We start from the raw sequence: 10,992 nt of genomic DNA on the forward strand, positions 1-10,992 counted from the left end.
TTTAGTAGGATGTAATTTAGATATTTCGTTGTTTGATTAGGTCAAACAACGATAATAAAATATTTAATATAGGGATAAGATAAGAGAATGTAACTCCTCTACCCCTTGATTCGAGATACTCCTGGATCTCGTTATTATAAATGTATGTGAGAAATGAGGAAAGAAAAAACAAAAAAAAATTATACAATTCCATACTTTCTTTTAATTTGATTTAGTTCGATTTCGTCGACTTTATTGTCTTGAATATTATTTACAATTTCTATTTGGTCCTTTCTTTTATAAAGATATAACACAATTATAATGATTAATACAATTATTATACCAAATGTAATACTAATTCCATAGGATACTTTTTTGTGAAAAAACAATTCTTTTATTTCTTTTATATTTTTAAATTTTTCTAAATGAATATTTTCAAATTCTGGTATTTCTTGCGTTAAGGAATTATCCAATTGTAATTGATATTTTTCATAGAATTCCTTTTTTTGATTATTATATTTAATGTTTGAAATTTTTATTTGACAGTTTGCAAAATTAATTAAATTATTAAATTATTTTTATTCAAAATTACTTTCCTTTTTGTACGATTTTGGAATAGGCTTAAATTTACAGCATTTTTTATTAATATAGAATCATCATGATAGTAAAGATTAATGTGAACTTAAGTATCTGTAAATTTAGAGGGTCTTTTAATGTTTGATGTGTGAACATTTTTTAGTATTCTTTTTATAAATTTAGGTTCTTCTTTATGTCTAACGTTCCTATAATTCTTTATAAAACCTTCTTCCCTGTTTTCTAAATAGTTTTCTCGGTTTTGGTTTTGCTTAAAAATTGTTCTGTTTTTCATTTGATGTATTCTTTCTTTAATGATACTATGTTCCACCTTATTGTTTATAACTTCTAATGGTGAAGTTTTTATAGTGCTATGATAAGAATTATTGTAAAATCTAACGGCATTACACATTTGAGAAGCGATGGGACGTTTTTGTTCTAAATTTAGTGTTCTAATCCGTTCAGTAATGGTATTATTTAATCTTTCAATATCAGAGTTCCCTGTATGGCTATTCGGTTTGGTAACATGATACTCTATACCTTCTGCAGTTAGAAAATCTCGCACATTTCTTGAGTTAAACTCATTGTCAAAGACAAACTTTTTTATGTGTCCCTTAATGGCTAAAAATTCATTTATCTTCCCGATTATCGTTTGATTATTTCTATCTGGTAAATGAAAATGTACAACATGTTTTGAAAACTTGTCTATAAACCCTACAAATGATACTTTACTATTGACATAAGTATCTACATGAACAATTTCATTGATCGTATTTGGTGTTTCCGTTATTTGATATTTAGTTTGTATTGGATTACGATCATATTTCCCACCATTGCATATATCGCAATTGTTAATTATTTCATGTATTTTTATTTTTAGTTGCGGATGATAGATTTTTTGTTTTATTCCCTCATATGTCGGTATAATTCCTGAATATCCGACTTCAAGTTTGTGAAATAATCATATTTGTTTTTTGAGTTCTGTTGCTTCTTCTTAGTCTGATGCAAGATAGCTGCACTTTACTTTTTGTATTTGAAAAGAAACTTAATAGAGTTTGCTGTAACTTGTTGTAATAATAATTATTGAGTTTAGAAAATATTGCTATTTTTCCTCTATCTTCTTATTATATTGGTAACGTTTCCGGAGGAAATATCTTCCTTGTCTATAAAAATACGCTTGTTTTTGAAAACATTTACTGCTTCAGTTTCCTTATTTTCATCTAGTATAATTTGTTTACTAAAGCGATTTACGACAGTGTCAAGAATTGTAAAGTGATCGTCAATATCATTAGTTCTAATAATTGATATATTTTCTTGAGAATAATTGGTTTGAACTTCCATTGAAATTTGGTCTGATTGTTCTCCAGCATTTAAATTTTTGATTTTTAGCAAATCATCTAAGTTAATATTGAAATTGTCGGATTCTAATATATTGATCTCGTCGCAATTGATACGACTTAAAAAATCGGCTATTTTATTTTCTTTTCCTGCTATATAGTCTATTCTCGCATCGTATTCTCCTAATTGCACTAACCATCTTTGCAACCTAGGGTTAATATCCATACCAGAATTTTTTGCTTGCAACCACTTTAGTGGTTGGTGATCTGTTTGTAGATCAAACTCCCTTCCAAAAATATAGGGTCTAAAGTATTTTACTCCCCATACTATCGCCAATAATTCTTTCTCGATAGTAGAATAATTTTTCTCGTGATCATTTAGTGTTCGTGAAGCGAACGAAATTGGATGCCTTTCTTGTGTTAGAACTGCGCCAATTGCGAAATTGCTGGCATCAGTAATGACCTTAAAACGCTTATTAAATATAGGGTATCTTAATATTGGGGGATTTATTAAAATATCCTTTAGTTTTTCAAAAGCTGTGATATAATTTGGATTATTAACATTTATTTTAGCATTTTTTTTCAGATATACGACCATTGGATAAGCAATTTTGGAGTAATCCTTAATAAATTTCCTGTAGAAACCAGTAATACCCAAGAAAGATTTAATTTGTTTCTGGGTTGTGGGCAACCTTAGGTTTTGTATTACCTTAACTTTAGCTGGGTTTGGCCTAATACCTTCAGGTGTAAGCAAATGACCTAAAAAATCAGTTTCTTTTTTTAGAAAACTACATTTTTCCAACCGAATCTTTAATTTGGCTTCCTTTAATTTTTGAAATATTTTTTTTAAATTTTCTATATGTTCCGTCAATGAGGTACTAAATATTAAGATATCGTCGAGATAGAGGACACAAATTCTATTTATGTAATCTCGAAGTACAGAATTCATAAGGCGTTGAAACGTCGATTTAGCATTTTTAAGTCCAAAAGGCATTCGCAAGAATTCATAATGGCCTAGTGGAGTAGAAAATGCAGTTTTTTTCCTGTCATTTTCATCCATCAAAATTTGATGGAAGCCTTTGGCAAGATCAATAGAAGAAAAATATTGAGCTTTACCAAGTTTGTCCATAATTCCATCAATATTAGGAATTGGGAATTTGTCGCTCACCGTAACTTCATTTAGTCTTCGGTAATCAACAACAATTCGCCATTTTTGGGAACCGGACCTGTCAACTTTTTTAGGAACTACCCACAAGGGACTATTATAAGCAGAATTGCTTTCTTTAATTATATTGTGTTCTAGCATTTCTTTTATCTGCTTTTGAATTTCAATTTCGTGGGTTTGGAGGTATCTATAAATTTTTGAGTTGTTATTTGTTGTTATTATTTCATGCCGTATTTCATGGGTACAGGAAAGTTTATCCCCTTCTTTGAATAAAAGTTCGTTAAATTGTTGTAATAAATTTTTTACTGATTGTATTTCTTCCTGATTTAAATGATTTAAGTCTAAGTTCCTAATATCGCTAAATTCAAGTACGCTAATTTCCTGATCTTTATATGGGTTAGAATTTTCGAAAGGTATGGTGGTTCCTAATATATTAATAAATTTGTTTTCTACATCTATCTTAGCTTTAAGAGGGATGAGAAAATTTTGACCTATTAACGCTTCATAATTTTCGCTATTGAAGTTAATTACTTTCCAGGAGAAGGTACCTGAGACATTAAATTCTCTAGGTATTGGAGTAATAACTTCGAAAGTGACTTGATTTATTCCGTTTATTGTTCTATAGCAAAGAGACTAGAGAGTTTTTTTTCGATAAAATGTTTTTCTAGAATACCTGGTTTTATTATACTGGTATCCGAGCCAGTATCTATAAGACACTTAATTTTTCTGTTACCTATTGTTATAGCTATTGTTATAGGTAATTTGCAGAATGAGGCGTTTGGAAAAAATTTACATCTTGTGCTTTCTCTATATTATCAATTTCTATTGGTTCTATTTCATTAAATGTTGGTTTATTATATCTATTAAAGCTAGGATTATTATTATTATTTCTATATTGAAATGAATTATTATGATTATTCCAACGTTGAAATGAATTATTATTATAATTATTACCATTTTGAATTGAATCATCATTATTATTTTTATATTGAATTGTATTATTGTTATGACTTCTGAATTGGTACGAATTGTTATTATTGTTTCTATGTTGAGTTGAACCGTTATTATAATTACTACTCTGAATTGAGCCACGATTATTATTACTTCGATATTGTTTCGAATTATAATAACCATTTTTATATTGAATTGGGTTGTTAGATTTATTCATTTCTCTATCTATTTGAGTATGTAAATTCTTCTCTATTCTTTCTATGTCTAACATGAATAGCTCTAATGTCATCGAGTAATCTTAATTTAGTATATTTTGTAAAATAATTTCATTGAGTGTACATTTTTCATCAAGATTTGCTCTAAGCGATCCATCAATTTTCTCAATTAATATATTCACTAAGTCTCTATCAACATTACTAGGTTTATATATTGATGGTTTATCGCAATCAAATTCATATAATTCACTAATTTCAAACTTACATTTTTCAAAATAATTAAATATTTCTCTAAGATTATTTACCTTGATACTTCGACACTTATTAAATACTTCGCCATAGGTTGTCCTCGGTCTAAATTGATCTCTTAGTTTCTGTTTTAATTTCTCCCAGTTAACGCTATCTCCCAGTTCTCGAACATAATTTCCAGCTTCTCCACTAATTTTTTCATTAATTACAATCTGTATACCGTAATTTATTAATTGCTGGTTATCATTACACAATGAAATTGTCATTTCTACAGATTTAATGAAAGCACTTAAATTATGATCTTTATCCAAAGTTTTTAATTGTCGAAACTGTTGGATAATATCCTTGGAACTGAATACATTTTGTTGTTGTTGATGATGTTGTTGTTGTATGACTTGTTCCTGCTTTTTAATAATTTCTTCGAGTTCACTAATTTTATTTTGGTACTCCATATTTAAGTCGATTCTTGAATTGTCAAACTGTGAAATGTTCTTTAATCGTTTATCTGGCATTTACTCAACTTGTGTTGTGTCAGCCTAGGTGGTTTATTGTAGTACTTAAGTGCCCTGCATGACATGGTGGCAAGCCCGGTATGCTCGCCGGTTTAGGGGTGGGGTTCTTGGCTACTCAAATCCTACTGCTGACATCGAACAAAAAAAAACATGTCATGACTTACTTCCATCCATGGTACATGGTAGGCACCTTGACGTGGTGTAGGGGCTTAGCTACAACTCGGACTATAAATATGAATATTCGCAATCACCTGGCATTTGTCAGACGACTGTGAATTTTTAACGTTTCTAGAACGAGGTGTACAACCAAGATCTACCTTTAGGTAGTTTTGTGTTGTCATGTAGTCTATGTTTTGTTGTTTTATGTAGTTGTGTTTGTTTTATTTTACGTAGTATTTGTAGTAGTAGTAATTTTATGTGTATTAGTAGTAACTTTATGTAGGCTGACTGACGTGGTCCGAATGGCTACTATACCATCTTAGCGTCTCGGGGAGTAGATGAGTCTTTGCATTTTGGTGCTACTCATTAAGTTCGTTAGTCAATCGATCGGCCTTTAATGGAAGTTTAGTTGTTTGTAGGATCGATGACCCCAAAGCAGTTAGGTCATGTCTCTGCTGGTTTTGGGGTCGCCAGCAACTAGGCGGGGTGAAGGAAAACACCCTGGGTTTGAGTGAAGATATGAAACAATCTATAGTTTTTGTACCTAGGATGTATGGTGTATGGTGTAGTATGTGTGTATGTATGAATGAGACCCGAACAACCCCCCAATCTGCGGTGGAACAGCTATGCCTGTAGGAACTTGGTCACGGGGCTAGTGATGACCTTAATAGCGAACTGCGGATACCAGGCGACCTCCGCTTTCAATTTGCCTTCTGTCGGTAAATGGGCTCTGCCGATGGCGACTTTATACTTCCCTAATACTCGTGGGATATCATATGGATACGTCTAATGAACAAACTAAAGGGGATGATGCTACCCTTATCGCATCAAACACTACTGCTGTCGGGCAGGGAATTAACAACGACCAGTCGACTGTTGTGTCACAGGTCAGTGAACCTTTTGCAGATGGTGCTGTTGGGCACATCTGCAAAAATATACACGCTGTGGAAAATATTGTTTTTCCACAGTATACTGATGCTAGCAGCACAGAAACTGAAGGGTCTGATGCTGCCTCTATTGACATTGACGGAGTCAGTCTCTGTTCTCAACAGTCAGGTGCTACTGTTGTCAATGTTTGTATGAAAGGGATCAGTTTACATGACCAGAAGGGTTTTGTGAAACTGAACTCAATGCAGAAGAGGAGGTTAAAGGCTTACATGAGTCAGGGACACTCTAGGGATGTGGCCCTAGACATGGTTTCTAAACTTCCAACTCGTGCGCCAGCTAAAAGGGCTTTATCTGACGACATGGTCATGCCAGCTGGTAAGAAACCAAAACAAAACACCTCGATTCAGGGATCGAGTAAACCCTCTTTCAGCCAAGTAGCCAGTCAGGCCAAGGGGATCAAATTAGGATTTGTTCCTTTTGATTTGGCTAAGTGCCCCCTAAACAGGGAACAGACTGCACAGCTACAGGAGGCTATAATTGAGACTGCCATAGAGTTGGCGTCTGACGAGGTTAAACCAGAATTTGAAGGTTGTTTCCCTCGTACGGGATGGCTCATGATGGTGTGCACAAATAACCAAACGGCTGAATGGGTCCGTAAAAATGCGGCAGCTATTGCAACAAAGGCTAAACTGGGCGCCAAAGTGGTTGAAGAGTCGGAGTTTCCAAAAACACATCTGGTGCGAGGATACTTCCCACACAGTTGCGATTTTGAAAATACCAAGGTTCTTGCCACAATTGAGGCCCAGAACAGGATTAAAGCAAGCACCTGGAAGGTATTACAGCGGACCGCAGAAGGTTCACTGCACCACATCGTCTTTGCTGTCGACGATGCATCCTGGAACTCACTGGTCCAGAGTGGAGGTAGAATTGCATATCGCTTCAGCCATGTCAAGCTACTGCTTAAAACTAACAGTATGACAAAGGAGGGGCAGCCAGAACAACGGCCTGTGGAACAAAAGGTTCCAAATAAACTCCAGATCACAAGGACGGAGAAACAGAAAGTGGAGCACGTGGTCCCACAATCAACACTTACGTCTATTGTGAATCCAAATGAGGCCCCAACTACTAGTAGAGCCGCCATTCAAAAAAGGCTTTGGATGCGGCCACCTGTGGGTGGAGCATCAACAACTCCAAAAGAGCGCCAGAAGGAAAAAGGGCCACGAAGAGCTCGACTTCAAAAGGAAGTCGAACGCTCTCTCAATAAAACTCAACAAAAATGAGCACCATAGGGGTGTTACAGGCGAACCTGCACCACGCGAAAGGAGCATCGGCTACCTTGTGCAGGACCTTCGCCACAAAAGGACTGGCCATAGCGCTTATCCAGGAGCCATGGACAGTCGGTGGGCATATAAAAGGCCTTCAACATCAATCAAGTTGATATATAAACGTGACATAGAGTCGCCTAGAACTGCTATACTAGTAAACAAAAATGTTAACTGTATTCCAATTCCAGATTTCATCCAGAGGGACTTGGTGTCGGCCATTTTTGAGATCCCGACGGAGTGCGGAACACGAGAGATCGTGATCGCATCGGCCTACTTTCCAGGCGATGCAGACGAAGCACCACCTGAAGCAGTCACAAACTTGGTAAGTTATTGCAAATCCAATAATTTACAATTTATAATTGGTTGCGACGCAAACGCGCACCATACCTTATGGGGTAGTACTAACATAAATAGAAGAGGGCAAATGCTTTTAGAATACTTTAGTAGTAATAACGTTAGCATATTGAACAATGGTTCTGAACCCACTTTTATTAATGCCATTAGAAGAGAGGTTCTTGACCTTACTCTTTCTAGTCAATTTATCTCCAATTATGTTGTTAATTGGAGGGTCTCAAAGGAGGTTTCTTTATCTGACCACCAACATATTCTTTTTGAACTGCCGGGTCACTTTTTACATAAAAATTTGCCAGCTGCACGTAAGTGTATCAACTGGGAAATCTTTAGACTATCCTTAGCTAGTAAGGAGGACCAGTTACTGAATTCAATCAGTCATATTGATGAACTTGAATTAGCTGCAGATCAAATAAACTCTGTTATCTCTCAGGCGCATGAAGATGCATGTAAGGTTGAACCACGTACATCCAGACGGGATGTGCCATGGTGGAACAAAAGGCTCGAAGAAATGCGCAGGGAGGTTAGGAAGCTTTTTAATTTAGCAAAGCGATCAGGGGTGTGGGTCGACTATAAAACATCCTTGACTGCCTACAACAATGAGATTAGAAGATCTAAACGGAAATCATGGAAAACTTTCTGTGACGGTGTTGACAACACTCCGCAAATGGCTCGCCTTCATAAAGTGTTGAGAAAGTCTCTTTCAAATGACATTGGTCTATTGAAAAAGAATGATGGTCTCTACACAGCAAATGGCAGGGAAACTTTACAACATTTACTACATGTGCACTTTCCAGGATCGATCTTATGTGATGCGACCATAGATAGGCGCACGTTAAGTTATGAACAACCAGACAATCGTTTAATGTCGCTATCTGGTATCATTTTTGACATTGATAAAATCAGATGGGCAGTTAATTCTTTCAGTCCTTTCAAGTCACCAGGAAGTGATGGTATCTTCCCGGCACTTATACAAAACGGCATAGACGTTCTTATCAATCCTTTAAAGGTGCTTTTTAGGGCTAGCCTTTGCTGGAAACATATACCTGAAGCTTGGAGAGAAGTGAAAGTGGTATTTATACCAAAAAATGGTAATAGACCAAGTGATGACGCTAAATCGTATAGACCGATTAGTCTCTCATCCTTCCTCCTGAAAACTATGGAAAGACTCATAGATATCTATATTCGTACAGAACTGTCTAAAAGTCAACCTCTTCACAAAACTCAATTCGCTTATTCCAAAGGGAAATCTACCGAATTGGCCTTACATAACTTGGTCAGTAGAATTGAAAAGGCCCACAAAAACAAAGAAATTGCGCTTTGTGCATTTCTGGATATTGAAGGAGCTTTCGACAATACGAGTTATGGCTCGATCTCGAATGCCTTAACTAACAGAAATGTTGATTTTAATGTTATTTCCTGGATTGAGGCGATGCTTCAAAGCAGAAAAATTACATCAACCTTAGGTAGAACGTCTGTAGCTGTTGAGGCCGCAAAAGGTTGCCCACAGGGTGGAGTACTGTCTCCTTTGCTCTGGTCAGTGGTTGTTGATGAACTTTTAATCTTGTTGGAGAATATTGGTTGTGACGCCATTGGGTATGCAGACGATCTAGTTATAATAGTATCTGGAAAGCATGGTAGGAGTCTATCAGAGATATTGGTAGGGCACCTTCGACGCATTTTAGCGTGGTGCGAAAGTGAGGGTCTCTCCATAAATCCGGAGAAAACTGTTGTTGTGCCTTTCACACTCAAACGTAAACTAGACATAGGTCCCGTACGTTTAGGAAACACTAATATTTCTCTTTCCAGTGAAACAAAGTACCTAGGTGTTGTCCTAGATGGTAAACTCACTTGGAGTTCACACTTAAATAAAGTATATAACAAAGCATTAACGGCTTTATGGACAATACGGTCCTGTATAGGTAAAACTTGGGGCCTAAACCCAAAGATTATATTTTTGATATATCAGGCAGTAGTACGTCCTATCATGACATATGGTTGCCTGGTTTGGTGGCAAAAGGTCACACAGGCTGGATCTATTGCTGTTTGCATGAAGCTCCAGAGATTAGCGTGTCTCTTAATGACTGGTGCTATGAGGACAAGTCCAACTGCAGCACTTGAGGCTATACTTGGATTGACACCTCTGCACATACACATTCAATCTACGGCTGCGCTTAGTGCGCTTCGACTAAAACTCCACATGAACAAGAGTTGTCTTGACTATGGTCATACAACAATATTAAAAATATTTGGAGCACATAAAATTCCTCAATGCGATGGAGACTATACAACAGAACTCCATCGTTTTGGCAAAAAATTTGAGGTACACCTACCATCACGTTCAACGTGGGAGAATGGAGGCCCACAGGTTGACCCAAAAAGTTTGGTTTGGTACACAGATGGATCAAAGATGGATGAAGGCACTGGCGCTGGTGTATTTGGACCCAACACACATTTCGGAAGCAATGGGCACATGGCCGAGTGTCTTCCAAGCTGAAATCCACGCAATCAACTTATGCGTAAGATCCAATTTAATCAAAAAACCTTCTGGCTCGAAAATTGTTATTTACTCTGACAGCCAGGCTGCTCTTAAAGCTCTTTCTTCTTGGACTTTCAAATCAAAACAGGTCCTTGAGTGTTACGATCTTCTGCAATCACTTGCAGCTCGGAATAAAGTAAACCTTTACTGGGTTCCGGGCCACAGAGGAGTTTTGGGAAATGAAAAAGCTGATGAGCTTGCCAGAACTGCATCAAAAACTGCTTTTATAGGCCCTCAACCCTTTTGTGGAATAAACTGGGCTAGTACAAAACAGATTATCAAGGAAATGGAAAATCATATGCGGCTAGAGTACTGGGTAAACTTTCCAGGACTCAGACAAAGCAAAGCACTGATAACACCTTACTCCTACAAAAACATTCTTAAATTCTCAAAATGTAATTTAAGGATGATAACGGGTTTCATTACAGGTCATTATGGTCTGAAATATCACCTTCATAAACTACAATTATCTGCTAACTCGGAATGCAGATTATGCCTCGAAGATGAGGAAACAACCATGCACATTCTTTGTGACTGTCCAGCTTTAATAACGCACAGAAGAAACCTGTTTCATAAGGAATTTCTGTCACCAGAACAGATTAAGAACTCTTCTCTAGATTTAGTTCTAGACTTTATTCACAAAGCTTTAAGGGGCTTTGTTTAATCAATAGTGAAACTGGTACAATAGGTCTCTTCTGGCCGCAGTACCGGCTGTTGGGCAATTTTCACGAATACCTTTTATTATTATT

General features: G+C 36.2%; 1 protein-coding gene across 1 annotated transcript; it reads left to right on the forward strand.

Moving 5' to 3' along the window:
• The first annotated feature begins 6,907 nt into the window (after positions 1-6,907).
• On the forward strand, positions 6,908-7,630 carry LOC119664951. Its single transcript, XM_038074319.1, has 2 exons — positions 6,908-7,461; positions 7,542-7,630. The coding sequence occupies exons 1-2, from the start codon at positions 7,139-7,141 to the stop codon at positions 7,576-7,578; spliced, it is 360 nt and encodes a 119-aa protein (XP_037930247.1). The 5' UTR covers positions 6,908-7,138; the 3' UTR covers positions 7,579-7,630.
• Positions 7,631-10,992: the final 3,362 nt, after the last annotated feature.

Source organism: Teleopsis dalmanni, chromosome 1 (assembly GCF_002237135.1).
Source record: "Teleopsis dalmanni isolate 2A chromosome 1, ASM223713v2, whole genome shotgun sequence".
In the NCBI taxonomy this organism is placed as follows: Eukaryota; Metazoa; Arthropoda; class Insecta; order Diptera; family Diopsidae; genus Teleopsis; species Teleopsis dalmanni.

Coding starts and splice junctions, on each gene's coding strand:
- LOC119664951 (XM_038074319.1), top strand. CDS start 7,139: ATGAGGCCCCAACTACTAGTAGAGCCGCCATTCAAAAAAGGCTTTGGA. Junction 7,462..7,541: donor AGGCCTTCAACATCAATCAA/GTTGATATATAA, acceptor TTCCAATTCCAG/ATTTCATCCAGAGGGACTTG.